The sequence below is a fragment of the Hypanus sabinus genome, chromosome 11 (assembly GCF_030144855.1).
Source record: "Hypanus sabinus isolate sHypSab1 chromosome 11, sHypSab1.hap1, whole genome shotgun sequence".
Lineage (NCBI taxonomy): Eukaryota > Metazoa > Chordata > Chondrichthyes > Myliobatiformes > Dasyatidae > Hypanus > Hypanus sabinus.
This window is the reverse complement of record NC_082716.1, coordinates 8,786,085-8,804,966: the sequence shown is the minus strand read 5'-3', so window position 1 is coordinate 8,804,966 and position 18,882 is coordinate 8,786,085. Positions and strand designations below refer to the sequence as shown.

Genomic DNA, 18,882 nt, shown 5'->3' with positions numbered 1-18,882 from the left:
CGAGACCTGGAGGTGTATAAAACCAGGAGGGTCTCACATAGGGTGAATGTACTCAAGTCTGTTTCCTGTGGTTGGGGAATGAAAAACTCGAGGGCATAGGAGTTAGATGAGAGAGGAGAGATTTAATAGGAATTTGTGGGGCAATTTTTTTTTACAGTATGTATGTAAGTGGTACAAACTGCCAGTCTTGGAGCTCTACATCACAGGAACAGGCCCTTCAGCCCATCTAGTCTATGCCAAACAGTTACTCTGCCTAGGCCCATTGATCCACACCAGGATCATATCTCTCCATACCCCTCCCAACTTCTCTCAAACCTATATCCACCACTTCCGCTCGCTGCTCATACCCCTTAAATATTTCCCCTTTCACCCCAACCCATGACCTCTCATTCTAGTCTCACCGAACGTCAGCGGGAAAAAAGCCTGCTTGCATTTATCCCTCATCATTTTGAATACATCTATCAAATCTCCACTCATTCTCCTATGGTCCAGGGACTAAAGTCCAACCAATTCAGGCGGAGGCAGGCTAATAACGTCATTTAAGAGACTGTTGGACATTGGAAATGTTAATGAGGTTCTGGGCCAAATGCTGGCAAATAGATTAGCTTGGTTGGGTCATCGAGGTTAGCATTGAACAGATGGGCTGAAGGGCCAGTTTCCATGCACTATAACTCCATTACACCACTATTGGATGGTTGTGGTGGTGTTATGAACCATAGAGCGATTATAGATTCTTACACTGAGAATTCAGGCAGACAATACCGCATTGGAAATCCAGAGCAACGCACGGAGAATGCTGGAGGAACTCTGGAGGTCAGGCTGCAGATATGGAGAGGAATAAAGAGTCGATATTTCGGGCCAAGAGCCTTCATCAGAACTGGGAAGGAAGGTGGAAGATGCGGGAATAAGAAGGTGCAGTAGGAGGAGGAGGACAGGCTAGAAGGTGATAGGTGAGACCAGGTGGGTGGCGGAGAGGGATGAAGTAAGAATCTGGCTGGTGATGGATGGGAAAGGTAAAATACAAGTAAGGAAGGAATCTGATACGAAAGGAGAGTGGACCATAGGAGAAAGGCAAGAAGAAGGGGCACTGGGGGGAGGTGATAGGCAGGTGAAAAGAGGCCAGAGTGGGGAAATAGAAGAGGGAAGGGGGAGGGAAAAGGGGAAAAAAGAAAAACAAAACTGAAGGAGAATTTGGTGTTCATACTACACAGGCAACTGTCTGTTCCAAAAGTTCCCTTCTGTATAGGAATTATTAAAACAAAAACTTCACATCATCTGTAAAGTTTCTTTCCCCACGCAGTTAATCTGATCAACCATTCTAGTTAGCCAACCCCACCCCCTCTATCTATTACACCAGTCACTGCACTATAAACACTAACTTTTTATAATGCTGCTTACATTGTTAGTATGTGCTGATCTTTATCTATTTATACACATTTTATTCCTTATCCCTACTTTAAGCTGTAACTTCTAATATGCTTCATACTTTATAATTGTTGAATTGTTGTATGTCATGCCAACACGCCACAGCAAATTCCATGTGAATGTTCTTCGGTGAATAAAGTTGATCCTTGATCCTGGAGAGGTTCTGTGTGAGCTACCCACCAATATAATAAGTAAACCCAGGTTATTAATTCCATCCATGCCTGTGGTAATGCAGGTACTGTGTGGCGAGCACCGCAGGAAATCAGCAGGTTAAGCAGCGTCAGTCAGGGGAAAGCTTTGCTGCAGGGGTCATGACCCAAAACATCAGCCATTCATTCCCTCTCCACAGATGCTGCTTGACCTGCTGAGTTCCTCCAGCAGATCGGGTGTGCCAATTCCAGTGTCTCTTCTGCCTCCATTGTAAACTGCGTATTGTAAATCACAGTAAAACAGGTGAGAATAAAGTAAATTTAGTATCAAAGTACCTACGAGTACGCCACCATATACTATCCTGAGATTCAATTTCTAATAGACATTGACAGTAGAACAGAGAATAGAATCAATTCAAAAAAAACACACAAAGATTGGCAAACAACCAGTGTGCAAAAGACAAACTGTGCAAATGCAAAAAAATAATTATTATTATTATTGTTAAGATGGAGTTGTCATGGTAGCATACAAGTTGGCGCGATCCTATTACATCTCAGGGCATCAGAGTTTGGACTTCAATTCCGGCATCTGCTGTAAGCAAGTTTGTACATTCCTTCCTGTGTGTTTGTGGATTTCCTCCAGGTGCTCCAGTTTCCTCACGTGGTCCAAAGATGTACTGGTTAGTAGGCTAATTGGCCATTGTGAATTGTTCTGTGATTACGTTGGGGTAGAGTAGGCGTGTTGTTGGGCCGTGCACCTTAGAGAGCCAGTAGGGTCTGTTCCACGTTGAATCTCTAAATAAACAAATAAAAATTATACACAAATGAAGATGGACAAACAACCAAAGTGCTTAAGAAGACAAACTATAAAAATGTAAGGACAAAAACAAATAATAGTAACTCTAAATAAAAAAGTCAATAATATTGTGCAACTGATGTACAATTTGACAAGCCAGGAGCACAGTTTTAACTTCACTCTCCCTCCTGCCTCGGTGCGTGTTAACGAGCCGGCTTGTTGAGGTGTGGCAGAAGCTGACGATAATCATGTTAATCTCTGTTCTTTTTCTCTTGCACTCTTTCTCACTCTCTCTCCCAATGCTTAAAATAGAAGTGGAGCAAAAAGGTAATGAATCCAGCACAGTCCCGCTCTGGTTCCTTGTGATTGTTTTGGCTGTTTGACCCCCTTTAAGAACCCATGCCCTCTCCACCACCCCTCACCCACCCTATTAACACCGGTATCTCTCCAGGGAACCTCTGCTCAGTCCAGCTCTGAACTGTGTATAGTGCCTCATCCACTCATGTCTCAAGGTGATGGGTGCTGTTGCTGGTGTCCCAATGGAGATCTACTCCGAGACGCAACAAGTGCTTCTTTTGTGTCATTGGGTGTCATCTGCCTTGCTTCTGGATCCCTTCCCCTCCGCATGTCTTGGCTTATCGTCGCTTCTTGGACTTGCGTCCTGATGCCTTCTGCCTCTTGCATTTTCCCATTGCAGAAATGCAGCCCTAGCCCTTCCCTGCACCCTCACCCTCTTTCCCCCACCACCTGCCTCCCCACCCCTCCCAGCACCTTGCTTCAACCTGCATCCCATCTCCTCTTGCCAGAGCTCTCAGTCAAAATCGCCACTCTCCCACCTGTTGAGTTGAACTGCTGTTGCAATATTAAGTTGTTCAAGAGATGTTAACTTTGTTCCTTCCTCTGCTGCCCGTCTTATCTTTGCAGTTTTTGTGTGCCCCGGGACGCTGAAAGGGATTGTGGAGTCAGCCTACGTAACGGAGGCTGAGCAGCAGTCTGGTGCCTGGTGTAAAGACCCACTACAGGCTGGGGACAAGATCTACTACATGCCATGGACGCCGTACCGCACGGACACGCTGATGGAGTATGCCTCACTGGAGGACTTCACCTCAGGCCGCCACACCACCACCTACAAGCTGCCCCACCGCGTCGACGGAACCGGCTTTGTGGTGTATGATGGGGCGGTCTTCTTCAACAAGGAGCGGACGAGGAACATTGTCAAGTTCGACCTGCGGACCCGGATCAAGAGTGGCGAGGCCATTATTGCCAACGCCAACTACCACGACACCTCGCCCTACAGGTGGGGGGGCAAGTCTGACATCGACCTGGCGGTGGACGAGAACGGCCTGTGGGTCATCTACGCCACCGAGCAGAACAATGGGATGATGGTGGTCAGCCAGCTCAACCCGTACACGCTGCGGTTCGAGGGCACCTGGGACACATCGTACGACAAGCGCTCAGCCTCCAACGCTTTCATGATCTGTGGCGTGCTCTACGTGGTCCGGTCGGTGTATGAGGACAACGAGAGTGAGACAGGCAAGAACTCCATTGACTATGCCTACAACACTAACCTCAACAGAGAGGAGTACGTGGACATCCCCTTTCCCAACCCCTACCAGCACGTGGCTGCTGTGGATTACAATCCACGGGACAATCTGCTGTATGTCTGGAATAACTACTTCATACTGCGGTACACACTGGAATTTGGACCTCCCGACCCAGCACAAGGTCAGTGTTCCAGAAAGATCTCTCTTTCAAAGTTGTGTATTCACCTAAGGTAGATTATCACAGATCAACACGCACACAAAATGCTGTAAGAACTCAGCAGGTCAGGCAGCATTTATTGATATGAATAAACAGTCGAAGTTTCAGGCCAAGACCCTTCTTCAGATCTGGAAAGCACGGGGGATGAAGCCAGAGAAAGGAAGCTAGAAGATGATAGGTGAAGCTATGTAGGTGGGAAAGGTCAAAGGCTGGAGAAGAAAGAATCTGATAGGAAGGAAGAGTGAACCATGGGAGAAAGAGAAGAAAGGGGGGCACTAGAGGGAGGTGATAGGCAGGTGAGAAGAGGTAAGAGGGCAGAGTGGGGAATAGAAAAAGAGGGAAGGAGGGGAAAAATTAGCAGAAGGAGAAATAGATGTTCATGCCATCAGCTTGGAAGCTACCCAGACAGAATATAAGGTGTTGCTCCACACCACAAGGGTGGCCTCATCTTCAACGAGGACTGACGTGTCAGAAAGGGAATAGGGATAGGAATTAAAATGGTTGGCGACCAAGAATTTCTACTTTTGGCAAATGGAGCGGAGATGATCAACAATGCGGTCCCCCAATTTACGTCAGGTCTCACCAGTGTAGAGGAGGCTGCATTGGGAGCATTGGACACAATAGACGACCCCAGCAGATTCACAGGTAAAGTGTTGCCTCACCGGGGTAAACTGTTTTTGGGGCCTTGAATGGAGTTGAGGGAGGAGGTGAATGGGCAGGTGTAACTCCTAGGCTGCTTGCAGGTTTATATACCATGAGGGAGATAAGTGGGGAGGGACGAACGTACATGGGAATCACAGAAAGCAAGATAGTGACATAGAGAGCAAGAGAGAGAGAGAATGACAGAGAGAGAAACAGACAGACAGAAATTGAGAGAGAGTGACACACAGAGAGAACATGCCTCACTTTATAGCTCAAACCTGTAAACGTGTGTTATTTTCTGTGGAGTGGTCAAGTCTGAGGGGAAACCTGAACGAAGTTTATAAGAGGTACTGAAAAGGGAGATAGAAATGTTCTTCTCCGGTAGAAATGTCATGCATTGAAGGTGCAAAGGAGCATGTTTAAAGGAGATGTGCAAGGTAGGAATTCACAGTGAGCGATTGGTATCTGGGAAGGGCTGCTAGGCGTTCTATGACAATGGTGTTTAGAGTCTGTTGGAGAGGCACATGAACATGAAGGGATTGGAGGGATATGGATCAGAAGAGTTGTAGTTTAATTCAGCATCATGTTCAGCACAGACTTTGTGGACCAAATGGCCCATCCCTGTGTTCTAGATGATGGGGAGCAACAACCCTCCCCATCATTGAGGTCATCCTCAAAAGGTCGTGCCTTCAGAATGCAGCATCATTACTAAGGACATTCTCCATCTGGAATATTTCCGATTCTTTTTTTTACTTAGTACTGCTCCAGGATCCTGAAGACGGACACTCAGTGATTTAGAAGCAGCCTCTTCCCCTGTAATCAGATTTCTGAATGGCCCATGAAGCGTTATTCCTCTTTTGCACTATATGGCTCTGGGTTTTTTTCCACTTAGAGGAATTTTCATGACTTGCACGGTACTGCGGCCACAGAGCAACACATCTCACACCATACAGTGTGTTTGTGATGGACTTCAATGTGCAAAGTAAATTTATTATCAAAATACATATAGGTTCCTATATACAACCCTGAGATTATGTTTCTTGTGGGTGTACTAAATAATAACCTTAACAGAATCAGTGAAAGACTGACCAACTTGGTTGTTCAACCAGAGTGCAGAAGACAACAAACGGTGAAAATACAAAAAGAAAAAGTTAATGGTAAGGAATAAGCAATAAATATCAAGAATATGAGATGAAGAGTCTTTGAAAGTGAGTCCATTGTTTGTGGGAACAGTTCAATAATGGGGCAAGTAAAGTTGAGTGAAGTTATTCCCTTTGATTCAAGAGCCTGATGGTTGAGGGGTAATAATTGTTCCCGGACTTGTTGGTTCACACAGTTGCCTGGTGGCAACACACAATCTGTTGGAGGACCTCAGCAGGTCTGGCAGCATCTGTGGAGGGAAATAGACGGTCAACGTTTCAGGCCGAGACCCCTCGTCTGTTCGATGATGCTGCTTGACCCGCTGAGTTCCTCCAGCATCACATCTGCTAAAATCTGGTGGGTCTGTACTGCAAAATCTGTCCCAGTTTGGGACTGACTTTATAATTCTGCCACTCAGTGATACTTAGTGGCATGTGTTCCTCCTGCCTTCTTAAACACCGGTGTCAAATCCCCATCTCTGTGAAAAAATTTCCATTTCACATGGAGTTAATAGTAATAATAATAATAATAATAATAATAATAACTTATTGATTGAGCATTTTTATACAGAACAATGTATTTCAAAGTGCTTTACAATGGGCAAACATGAAAATAAAATACAAAATAATGTCAGTTAAAACTAAAAGACTAAATGATGTTAGTTAATAGTTCATGGCAGGAGTGGCTAATGATGCCAAGTGGGTGAAGACTTTCCATAAGACATAGGAGCAGAATTAGGCCATTCAGCCCATTGAGATTGCTCCGCTATTGCATCGTGGCTGATTTAATATTCCTCTCAACCCCATTCTCCTGCCTTCTCCCTGTTGTCCTTGACTTCCTACTAATCAAGAGCCTAACAACCTACACATTGAATATACCCAATGACATGGCCTTCACAATGCATTCCACTGATTCACCACCCTGTGGCTGAAGGAATTCCTCCTCACCTCTGTTCTAAATGGAAGTCCCTCTATTCCAGGGGTTCCCAACCTTTTTTATACCATGGACCTCCACTCTTTACTGAGCAGTCCGAGGACCCTCAGGTTGAGGAACCCTGCTCTATTCTGAGGCTGTGCCCTCTCTGTAGGAAATACACTCTCCACATCCACTCTATCTGCTTCAAAGGGAAAAGAGATGACGACTATCAGGGAAAGCAGTACAGGGGTCCTGGTTCCACATGCGTGGGCGGTGTGTAAGAAGTTACACGGTAGCAGGTTGACGAGTGGGGGTGGTGTCTGAGATGAAGTTACTAAAGCAGGAAATGTTTACAGAGAAGGAGGGGAAGTTCTGGTAGACATTCTGTGCGCCTCAGTGAAATTTGGAGGAGATGTGTCCAATAATTCGTTTGAAATAAACACAGACTCTACCAACACCTACACAATACTTTTTTTTAGGGACGGCTGCATCACTGAATCATGAGAGATTTATAGTTCAGAGGAAGGCCCTTCCTGTCCTTGCCAGCTGGGCTACTCTGCCAACTAGGAATTTAAGGCCTACTCCTGCCAGGTCGAAAGTCATGCATCTTTGATATATCAGCCATCCCCTAGTTAGCAACATCAGGCTTACAGACAACCTTACATACAAAGGAACTCCCAGAATATTATTAAATTCTGTTGTCCGACATAGAGCGCCATGGTAGGGTAGTGATTAGCACAACACTACTAGAGCTTGGGACGTTGGAGGTCAGAGGTCAATTCCGATGTCATTTTTAAGGAGCCTGTATGGGGTGTGTGGGTTTTTTCAGGGTGCCCCGGTGTCCATTGTTGGGAATGGTGAGGGTGGAGCACCGTGGGGGGGGAGTGCATGGGATAGGTGGCAGAGGAGTGCCAGGGACAGGGAGGGTGACACAGTTGGAGACACACCGAACCCCTGAGACTCCGGGCAAGGTTTGATTCCATCCAATTGGTTGATTGATCATTACAGAATGCCACTCTGGTGCTCCCCACTCCCTCCCCACTCCCTCCGCCTTTTCTCCAACCATGATTCCCATCTCCCTGCCCCCTTCCCACTCTCAGTCCACAATGGAGACCCGTATCAGAATCAGGTTTATCATCACTCACATGTCATGAAATCTGTTTTTTTTTTGCTGCAGCATTACAGTGTAATACATAACATTACTACAGTAATGAAAGAAACATTTTAGGTAAACTAGGTATTAAATATGTGCCTAAGAGTTTTGCACAGTGCTCTATTAGACCATGTGATAACAGGAGCATAATTAGACCATTCAGCGCATCGCTTGCTCCATCATTTAATCATGGGTGATTCTTTTTCAACATCATTCTCAGAGCAGGCAGATTTAAAATGTCCTATTCACCGTTGAGCGCATCTGAAACAAGCTGACAGAGGAAGTGTTTGTGAGAGGTACAATACAACATTTTTGTTTCTCAGTCACATTCTCCCGCCTTCTCCTCATTCCCTCCCCCTTACTACCAATCCAGAATCTATCAATCTCTGCCTTAAATATACCCAAACACTTGGCCTCTACAACCCGTGCGACAATGATTTCCACAGATTCATCACTCTCTGGCTGAAGAAATTCTTCATCACTGTTCTAAAAGGGACTGCCTTTTTATTCTGAAGCTTGCATCCTACTGATGGAAACATCTTTCTGTATCTGGTAGGCTTCGGTGAGATTCCCCCCACCTCCACCCAACCTTCTGTCCTAGAACCATCCTAGCACAGGCCCAGAACCATCAAGTGTCTTTCATATGTTAAGCCAAAACAGTTTCCTTCCTCTTTTCACTTATGTTGTCCATCGTATCCAAAAGTGACAGGAGAGCTTTTAAATTGGAGAAGCCATTGCAGCAGGGCAGTTCCACTTTCTTGAACTTGGATGTCCAGTGCTATGTGTAGTTGTCACAAACTGGGGTCCTCCTGGTTGCACTGGGTGACCACGACTTCTCCTGAGCCGTGTCATGCGCTTTGCTCTCCAAAGAGAGTTGAGAAAAGCCTTCCTGGCCATTAATTCCCATTGTTGATCATACCAGCCCAGTCCACCAGAGCTGACTTGGCATGCTTGGACAGGCAAGGACCTCTCTCACCAGGCCTGCCATCTACCCTCAGATACAGTAGAATTGTTCTTTACTATCAGTCTTATGTGTCTTTGAAGCTGTTCACTACAATATTGTGGAGGAATTGTTACCAAATCAAATGATTTTTTTTAAGTATTCTACAATTAAAGGGCAAAATTGACTGTATACAAGTATAAGAGGCATAGGTGAGGTGGACAGTCAGTAGCTTTTTCCCAGGGCAGCAATGGCTAATACCAGATGTCATGTGATTGGAGGGAAGTTCAAAGGAGATGTCCTAGATTGTTTTTTCCTCAGAGAGTGGTGTGTGCCTGAAATGCACGGCCGGGGTTGATGGTGAAGCCAATATGCAATAGGGGCATTTACATTAATGACTCAGCCAGCTGGGGGTGTAGTGGCATCCACACTGGACTTCCAGGCAAGTAATCCTGGGCTCTTTGCATGCTTTCCATCCTTGCTGGGTTGACCGCAAGCAAGCAACTTGGTTTCGTAGAAGCAGACAAAAAGTGCTAAAGGAACGGCAAAAATGCTGCCCGATGTGCCACAAGGTGTAGAGCTGAACGACGATGACGGGAGACCCCAGCCATTATCAATACTCCTCAAAGAAATTTAAGAGCCTACTAGACAGGTATATGGAGGAATTTAAGGAGAGGGGTTATATAGGAGGCAGGGTTTAAGGGTCGGCACAACATTGTGGGCCGAAGGGCCTGTACTGTGCTGTACTATTCCATGTTCTATGGTCTACCTGGTGTCAGTGGTCACATAACCAGGACTACCCGTACGACCACCCACCACCAGCTCCCATGGCTTCATGAGGCCCCGATCTGGGGGCTAAGCAGGTGCTACACCTTGACAAAAGGGTGACCTGTAGATTAGTGGAGGAAAGGAGTGCCTTACACCTCCTTAAGCACATAGAAAGATAGAAGCTGTGTAGGAGGGAAGGGTTAGAATGATCGTGGAGTTGGTTGAAATGTCGGCACAACATTGTGGGCCAAAAGGCTCATACTCTGTTGTTCTATGTAAAAACCAAACCTGTCTGTCGTCCAGGGACAGCTTGTAATGGAAGCACATTGTCGCATCCAGTGCACGTACAGACTGGCTTTGACATAAAGCTGTCAGCAGCCACCAGAGTTGACTGCCTGGAGGGTTAATAGCACTATCAAGAAGACAGCAGCAACCGAACCAAGACCAGCAGGAGTCAGGATATCCTGTCACATTGGAGACAGACTGACGTGAAACGAATGCACCCTCTAAATATAACAAATGAATAATAAAATCACACAATAGTCAAAATAATTAACCTTAAAACAACTTTTCACAAGCATTTTCTCTTCTTCACTGAAATGTATATTTCCTGTGCAGCCAAATCTGACAACTGTAGAGTTCTAGATGTTAGAAGGCTGCTAGGCGTGACTCACATCAAAAATTAAAGATTAGCTTTACTTGTCACATGTACGTGGAAACATTCAGTGAGATGCGCCGTTTGCGTCAAATCAAATCAGTGAGGACTGTGCTGGGGAAAGAACACATCTCCGGGGCTGCCGCTCACCAACTTAACCTGCACAACGCGGGATTGTGGGAGTAAATCAGAGCACCCGGATGTTGTGCATTTAATATTACAATGATATTTGAGTGATTCTGTATATATATATTGGTGGATTAAGCATTCCTATTCATTAAAATACTTAATTACGGTTTATATGTAAAAATACATTAATGGCATATGTCAATATGTTGCCACGTGATACATGTGTGCCTCACGTAAAGTAAACTGAAAGTTAGACCCGCTTCCCCGGACTTCCATGTTTCCTTTGAATTAATTTAATGCTTTGAAGTTACAAAACATAACACTGGAAGAAACCCATGTGGTTCCAGGGAAAATCTTCAGGCATTAGCCTGGCGCGAGTCAGACCGCTAACAGTGATTGCTGGCGATGTAAAGCGTTTGTGCTAACCGCTACGCTACAGTGCTGCCGCACATCACCCTTGAGTTAGGTGATAGCAGGCAGGAAGGAGGCTCATCCCCAAATCATCTTACTGGAGCTCCCAAAATTGGAGCTGTTGATTAAAGTTACTCTCTAATGTTAGCTGCGATGTAGTGTAGTGGTTAGCACAACCAATGACCCGCCGCTGCCTGTGAGCATTTTGTATGTTCTCCCCACTTTCCTTCAGGTGCTCCAGTTTCCTCCCAAGTCCAAAGATGTACCTGTTTGTGATTGCAAATTGTCGTATGATTAACCTAAGATAAAAATCGACAGATTGCTGGGTGGCATGGCTTGAAGGGAAGGAAAGGCCTCGTCTCAGTAAAACATATTAAAAATAAAACGTTACCCTGTTGATTCAGACATAATTTTTTACAGGTGATAAGTTAGTGATTATAATCCATACAGAAAAGAATGATGTCAGCTAAATGAATTTTTTTTTGCACTATTCAAATTAATTGTCGAAATCAAGCTTTTTCACTGGGTTCTGACTGCACTGGAACGAGCCCTAGATGATTAGAAATATTCGCAAGACATTGCAAGATAGGTTTTTATTGCATTTTTGATTAATTACTGTGTATAAAATGTGTCATTGGAATGCACTGCTGCTTGTGGATTTGCCCTGTGCTGTTGTCTCAGGGGGAAAATAGATTCCTTGTTTACTAAGTGTACTAGATTATTAATCAGACAGCTGAAAATCAGACATCTAAGATGATTATCCCTTAGGAGAGGCCATAATAAGAATTGACATGACACACACATCTGCATCTAAATGAGTTCATCATCAAAATGGCTACCTTCTTAAGGCAAGATATTACGGTGTTTGTTTTTTTGAATCTTTGTATTTTCTAAATTGGGGATCGATTATAATTTTTAATCCCCACCCACTACATTGATTCACTCAGCTGTGTCCCAATCTGACATTTGATCTTTGGACTGAGAATCTTTACTGCTAAGCCATTCCTGTCGCCTTCAATAGTTTTCCAGCCAATCAACTCGCAAATGAGTGTTGGCCACTTAAAGCTGACTTGTGCTGTAGTCTATCAGTTTTGTTGGCAGTATCCTTAATATGAGTTTATTACATTAAAAGGTCTACAAATTATCTGGATGCAGTTTGAATCTCACTGTACCTAATATCTCATGATAGGTTTAATGTGCTTGTTCTTCCCTAGCCTAAATTATTTTCATATGTTACTCAGACAGCCATTTATAGTTTTTTTTACAGAAAATCAGGCACCAAAAGGCCCTAGATTCCTTCCTGGAAAGGTATGGTTTTATTTAATCAAAATCATAAATAGGTTTAATAGAACACACACAAAATGCTGGAGGAACTCAGCAAGCCGGGCAGCATCTACGGAAAAGAGTAAAGAGTGCATGTTCTGGGCTGAGACCCTTCCTCAGGACCCCCACCATCTGCTGAGTTCTTCCAGCATTTTGTGTACGTTGCTTTGCATTTCCAGTATCTACAGTAGATTTTCTCATGTTCAGGTTTAATATCACTGGCATATGTTGTGAAATTTGTTGTTGTGTGGCATAGTACTTTGCAATAAAACCTGTGAATTACATTAACTATATCTATAAATTAAAAGGTTAAATAAGTACTGCAAAAAAGTAAATCAGGTATTGTTCATGGATTCGTTGTCCATTCAGAAATCTGATGTGGAGGGGAAGAAGCTGTTCCTGAGTGTGTGTCTTCAGGCTCCTGTCCCTCCTCCCTGATGGTAGCAGTGAGAGGAGAGCACGTCCTGGGGGATGGAGGTCCCTAATGATGGATGCTGCCTTCTTGAGGCATCGCCATGGTAGTACAGCACTTAGTGGGATGCTATTACAGCTCGTGGCGTCGGAGTCTGGAATTCAACTCCGGCGTCCTCTGTAAGCAGGTCCTTCCCACGTGCGAGTGTGTTTCATTCGGGTCCACAGATGTACCTGTTAGTAGGTCAATTGGTCATTGTAAATTGTCCCATGATTAGGCCTGGGTTAAGTAAATGGGTTGCTGGGCGGATTGGCTCGAAGGGCCTGTTCCACACTGTATCTCCATATAAATAAAGTTAATTCGATAAAAATAAATACGCAAGCAATGTTACGGAAGGAGATGGCAAAGAGGAAGGGATACACTAAAGGGAATGAGGTGGGCACTGGAGGGAGACTGATTCTTGGAGCTATCTATCCTGTGACCAGAACGACACACAATTTGGTGTCACCAACATCTTATAAAACCTCAACATAACATCTCAATGTATTTAACACATTGATTTATGAAGGACAAGGTGCCAGCAGCTCTCTTTCTGAGTACATCTACCTGTGATGTCACTTTCAAAGAATTATGGATCTGTATTTCCAGATCTTTTTTGTTTGGCTGCACTCCTCAGTACCCGACAGTTCACGTAAGCACATCGAGCTAGTTCAATAGAGAAACGGAATAGAGAATATACTCCCTAATATACTACCGTAATCCTGCCCGACACCTTTCCTGAAGTATTGAACACAGTCTCACACACAAAATACAGGAAGAACTCAGCAAGTCAGGCAGCACCTACAGAGGGGAGGAAACAGTCAAAGTTTCGGGCTGAGACCCTTCATCAGGGCTGGAAAGGAAGGGGGAATTTGCCAGAATAAGAAGGAGGGGAAGCAGTACAATCTAGAAGGTGACAGGGGAAGGGAGGGATATTAAATGAAAGGTGACAGTTGGAAATGGTAAAGGGCTGAAGAAGAAGGACTGTGATAGGAGATGAGAGTGGACCAGTTTTGTTAGGTATGACAAACACAAAATGCTGGAGGAATGCAGCTTGTCAGGCAGCATCTATGGAAAGGAATAAACAGCGGACATTTTGGGCAGGGTCTCTTCATCAGGACTGGAGAGGGAGGGATAACTTGTCTGAAAAAGTGGGTGGGGTGGAGGGGAAGGAGAACATTCCTACTGGATAAAATAGTCGGTAAAATGAATAAAAAGAAGAATATTTCTGACTTCTTGTGAACCAACTAAAGAAGCTCACCCAGTGAAGACAATTGCGTTTGATCAGCTTAAGGAGATTGGAGGAGTGTGGGGGGTATGTCAGAGATAGGCTGCTTACACAGTGAGTGGTGGGTGTGTGGAATGCCCTGCCAAATGTGAGGCATTTAAGAGACTCTTAGATAGGCATGTGAATGAACTAAAAGTGGAGGGCTAGGTGGGAAGGAAGCATTAGATCAATCTCGCAGTGAGGTGAAGAGGTTGGTGTGAAGGACCTGTACTGTGGTACGGTCTTCGATGGTCTATTTATGTTGAGGGCTGAGGTAAAGCACCATCTCACAATTATTTCAGTTCAAGCATATCACTGCTGTCTTGAGTCTCACTGTCAACCTGAAGCATCAAATATAGAACGGTACGGCACAGGAACAGGCCCTTCAGCCCACTGCATCTGTACTGACCTCACTGAGTGCTGTAACATCAACCAGACAGTAAGCCAAACTCCATTCAGAAATGGCATGAGAGTCATAGTTTTATTACAGACTCAATGTCATGACATAGTGAACAAGGAGTGAAACTAAAAACAACAAAATACAGTGCAATTATCTCATTGTTTTATTCACAAAAGTAAATATACACAGATAAATAAGATCTTAATTACATTATGTGTAAACCATTAATGTATAGGTTAGTGTAAAATAAACTCAAAAATCACATTCTACTTCAGCAAAATCGTATTGTTAACTTTAGACCAACTTCTAAACAATATAACGAGAGCTTATAAGCAATGCTTCTGCTGGTGAAACAATAGATAGCAACTTTTTTCTCCCGACGTAATCCTCTGTGGTCTTCTGCCAGCCAAAGTGTTTTCCAACTTACTACTTCCTGACTGCATTGGAAGTGACCTAATGCAGATCTGAAACTGCTCATTAGAATAAAAGCTGAATGTAATCAATCACATTAGTAGAAACAAACCAATTGCCCAAAGGGCAGAACAGACCCATCTGCCTGCAAATGCTCCTTCTCCCTCCATTCCCAGCCTGTCCATGTGTCTGTCTAACAGCCTTTTAAACAGTGCTGTCAAATCTGCTTCCACCACCTCCAGACTCCAGGCAGCCACCACCCTGTGTAAGAAATACATTGTCAAAAAATGTCGGCATTTCCAAGTCTGAATCGGAGGCTGTAGAAGGCAGCACGTCTAGGGGTTAGAGTAGTGTGTATTTACGTGGATGGGTGGGAGGGGAGAACTGGCCTTCTTACTTTTTGTTTGTTCTGTGTTCTGCCGGGCATTGTGGTCATGCTGTGTTGGTGGCGAATGTGTGCCACACTTGTGGGCTGCCCCAAAGTACATCCTTGGTTGTGTTGGTTGTTAACACAAATGGTGCATTTCACTGTATGTTTCAATGTACTTGTGATAAATAAACTTGAACTCTGAAGTCTCCTATGAACTTTTTCCTCTCACCTTAGAGGTTGAGTTGGTGGTGAGGAATGAATAAGCAGTTGACACTTCCATCTGAGAATTTTCATCAGGACTGGAAAGGAAGGGGAGAAGATGCCAAAATTAAAAGGTGGGGTGAGGGGGAATGAAGTAAGAAGCTGGCAGTTAATAGGTGGAAAGGGCTGGAGAAGGTATCTGATATGAGAGGAGAGTGGACCATAGGAGAAAGGGAAGGAGGGGCACCAGGGAGAGATGTTAGGCAGGTGGGTAGAAGATATAACAGACCAGAGTGGGGAAATGAAGAAGAAGGGAAGAAGTAAGCGAAAAATTTACCAGAGGTTGGAGAAATCAATGTTTATGCCAACAGGTTGGAGGCTACCCAGATGGAATACAAGATGTTGCTGCTCTGTCCTGAGGGTAGCCTTATTTTAGTAGAAAACTAGGCCATGGACTGACATTCTGAATGGGAGGAGTTGGCCACCAGGAAATTCCGCTTTCGGCAGGTGAAGCGAAAGTTCGTTGATTTATGTCACATTGTGTTCCTCTTGACAAATCGTCCCTCTTTCACCAAGGTTACATAGCTGTGAATGGGTGTCAAAGTTACTTTGGACTCTGCTGTGGCGCTTCACTGTACTAACCTTGGTAAAAGAGGTTGCCGAGATCGGGGAAAGGGAGTAGAGAGCTTTCAAAGTCTGCGTTACCGCAATGAAGGCCTGGGTTCAGTGCGTAAATTAGTTACTTAATCCCATCAATTTAAGGTTGTCAAAGCCAGGGGCGGTAAAGGGGACAAGCTCCCACTACCTATTAAATGCTCTCAATGGTGTATGCCTCAGATAGCCTCTGACCACCATGTCCAGTTCCTACATAGGAACATATGAGAAATAGGAGAAGCAGCAGGCCCTCTGGCCCATTGAACCTGCTTCGCCATTCAATAAGATCATGGCTGATCTGGCCATGGACTCACGCCACCTACCCGCCTTTCCCCCATAACCCGTAATTCCCCTCCTGGCCTTCACATGTGGCTTATCTACTAAGCCTGGCAGAACAGTTTCTACCGACAGGAGAAGGGGCAAAGGTAGGTTACTGACACCTTAAAACCAGTCGCGCCTGGTGGAGGGAGGCTCATCAGCCATGGTGGCAGCTCATCCAGGAGAATAAGTCTCTAATCTCAAGACTCCATTGCCTTAAGGCCATACCCATTCAAGGGAAAAGCTTCAGGAGTAAACTCTCAGGAAAAATCTGGAGTCCCTAAGACAGTCCTCCGTTGAATTCAATGCTGGCTGGCAACTTCTGCAATGCTGCTGGTGCTGAACTGTATCGTTCTCTTCTGTTACTCTGTGTTCTCAGATGCATGGAGGGGGTAAGTCAGCTACACGGGCAACAGCTCGATCTCCATGTGGTACTGCCCTGGCTTCCACATCTATACCACTAGCTTGCAACATCCAGGGGAGCCTCAAAAACAATCCCATCACCCCTACAGAGGCACAGGCCGCCAACGGTAGCTCACCAGAGTGCTCTGTCTTTTAAGCTGTCCAGGTATAACCTATCTTCTTGGCAAGACACCTTCATGGAGAGGTGCCCCAGAAAGGTGACATCTATTAATAAGGACCTCCATCACCTAAGGCATGCCCTCTTCTCATTGTTACTGTCAGGAAGGAGGTACACAAGCCAGAAGGTACACACTCAGCGATTCAGGAACAGCTTCTTCCCCTCTGCCATCTGATTCCTAAATGGACATTGAACCCTTGAACACTACCTAACTTTTTAAAAAATATATATTGTTTGTTTTTGCACTATTTCAATCTAATATATATATATATATATATATATATATATTTACTGTAATTGATCAACTTACCTATTTTTTTCTTTCTATATTATCATGTACTGCATTAAACTGCTGCTGCTAAGTTACCAGATTGCACAACACGTGCTGTTGACAATAAACCTGATTCTGATTCTGATCCTGAAGTCAGTTTCAAGGTTGCGTCACCAGGCATTTTTTGGCCAACCTCTCCTGTAGAAGGCTGATCGGTCCTGTGGCTTCCATGGATTTGCGGTTATCATCACACAATTCCATATATCTTCTAGGTGCAGATCCTTCCCCTCCCAGTGATGAGGTCTTTGAAGGTGTTTCTGTAGCATGTAGTGGGTTTTTATTGGATGGGGCTGTTAACCCCTCCTCCTTCTGCAGCCAGGCTTGGGACCATCCAGGGTGGAGCTCTCCAGCATGCAAGTGCCATAAAAAATGCACAACAGTGTCTCTATTTTCTCAGAGGTTTGCTTAGATTCGACATGTCACCTAAAACTGTGACAGTCTTCTACAGATGCACAGTGGAGAGCATCCTGACTAGTTGCATCACAGCCTAGTAGGAACCTACAAAAGTGGTGGATACAGCCCAGTCCATCACAGGCAAAGCCCTCCCTACCATTGATCACATTTACCTGGAGCACTGCCAGATGAAAGCAGCATCCATCATCAAGAAACCCCACCATCTAGGCCAGGGGCTCCACAGACTGCTTGGGGTCCATGGCATTAAAAAAAGGCTGGGAGCCGCTGATCTAGGCCATCCTCTCGTCTCACTATTAACATCGGAAAGGAGGTACCAAAGCTTTAGGTCCCACATCACAATCTCAGGAACAATTATTATCCTACAACCCTCAGGCTCATCTGAACACTGAATTGACTCCTCACTCAGTGTATTAAAAATAATACCAAGAAGTTGAGTTGACACTCCCTTTCAATGACTCTTCAACTCAACTTCTTGGTATTATTTTTAAAATTGCTCATTTGGTCTTCATTTGCATATTGGTCTTTAGATGGTCTTTGATTATGTATAGTTTCTCATAAATCCTATTGTACTTGTTTATTTTCCTGTGAGTGCCTGCAGGAGAATTGATCTTGAGGCAGTAAATGGTAAAACACACAGACTTTGGTAATAAGTTTACTTTGGCATTTGACTTTGAAGGATTGGACAATAATCTTGTGTGAATTCCAAGTTTTGGATGTGTTCAGACTGAAAGAATTCAAAGAGACTTAAAGGGAAGTATGAGGTGATTTTTTTAAATGAGGATATTTTTGTAATTTAAGAAGTAACATCATGAAGGATCTCACCCACTCTGCTCATAAGCTGTGTGTTCCACTCCCATCTGGGAGGAGGCTATGCAGCATCCACACCAGGACCACCAGTTACTTTCCCCAAGCAGAAAGGCTGATCAACACGTCCACCCACTAACGCACCCCTGCAAATCCCAACCACCACCACTACTTTATCATTTCCTGTCAGTAAATTTCTACATCTATGGATATTTGCTAGAGGCTTTGGTGACACATCAAATGTCTTCAGACTGTGAATAAAATATAGCTTCTGGCCACCTCTCCAGATCTAATTGGAGTTCTGGACTGATTGACCAGTCCCAACAAGTGAACAGGCTTTTTTTGAACTCATTTTTGAACTTATTTAAAACTGCAGTGGGCATGAAGGCTTGACAAGGGTAGTCAAATCTGCCCAACACATCACTGGCACCAGCCTGCCCATCATTAAAGACATATATAAAGAAAGGTGCTGGA

General features: G+C 44.5%; 1 protein-coding gene across 14 annotated transcripts in view; it reads left to right on the top strand.

Moving 5' to 3' along the window:
• Positions 1-18,882, top strand: part of adgrl2a (adhesion G protein-coupled receptor L2a) — an 840,245-nt gene that overhangs the window by 703,319 nt on the left and 118,044 nt on the right. For all 14 annotated transcript variants that reach the window (XM_059983762.1, XM_059983755.1, XM_059983763.1 and 11 more), the window contains one exon: positions 3,295-4,095. In XM_059983762.1, coding sequence (XP_059839745.1) covers positions 3,295-4,095 — 801 coding nt within the window. The remainder of the gene's footprint in view (positions 1-3,294; positions 4,096-18,882) is intronic.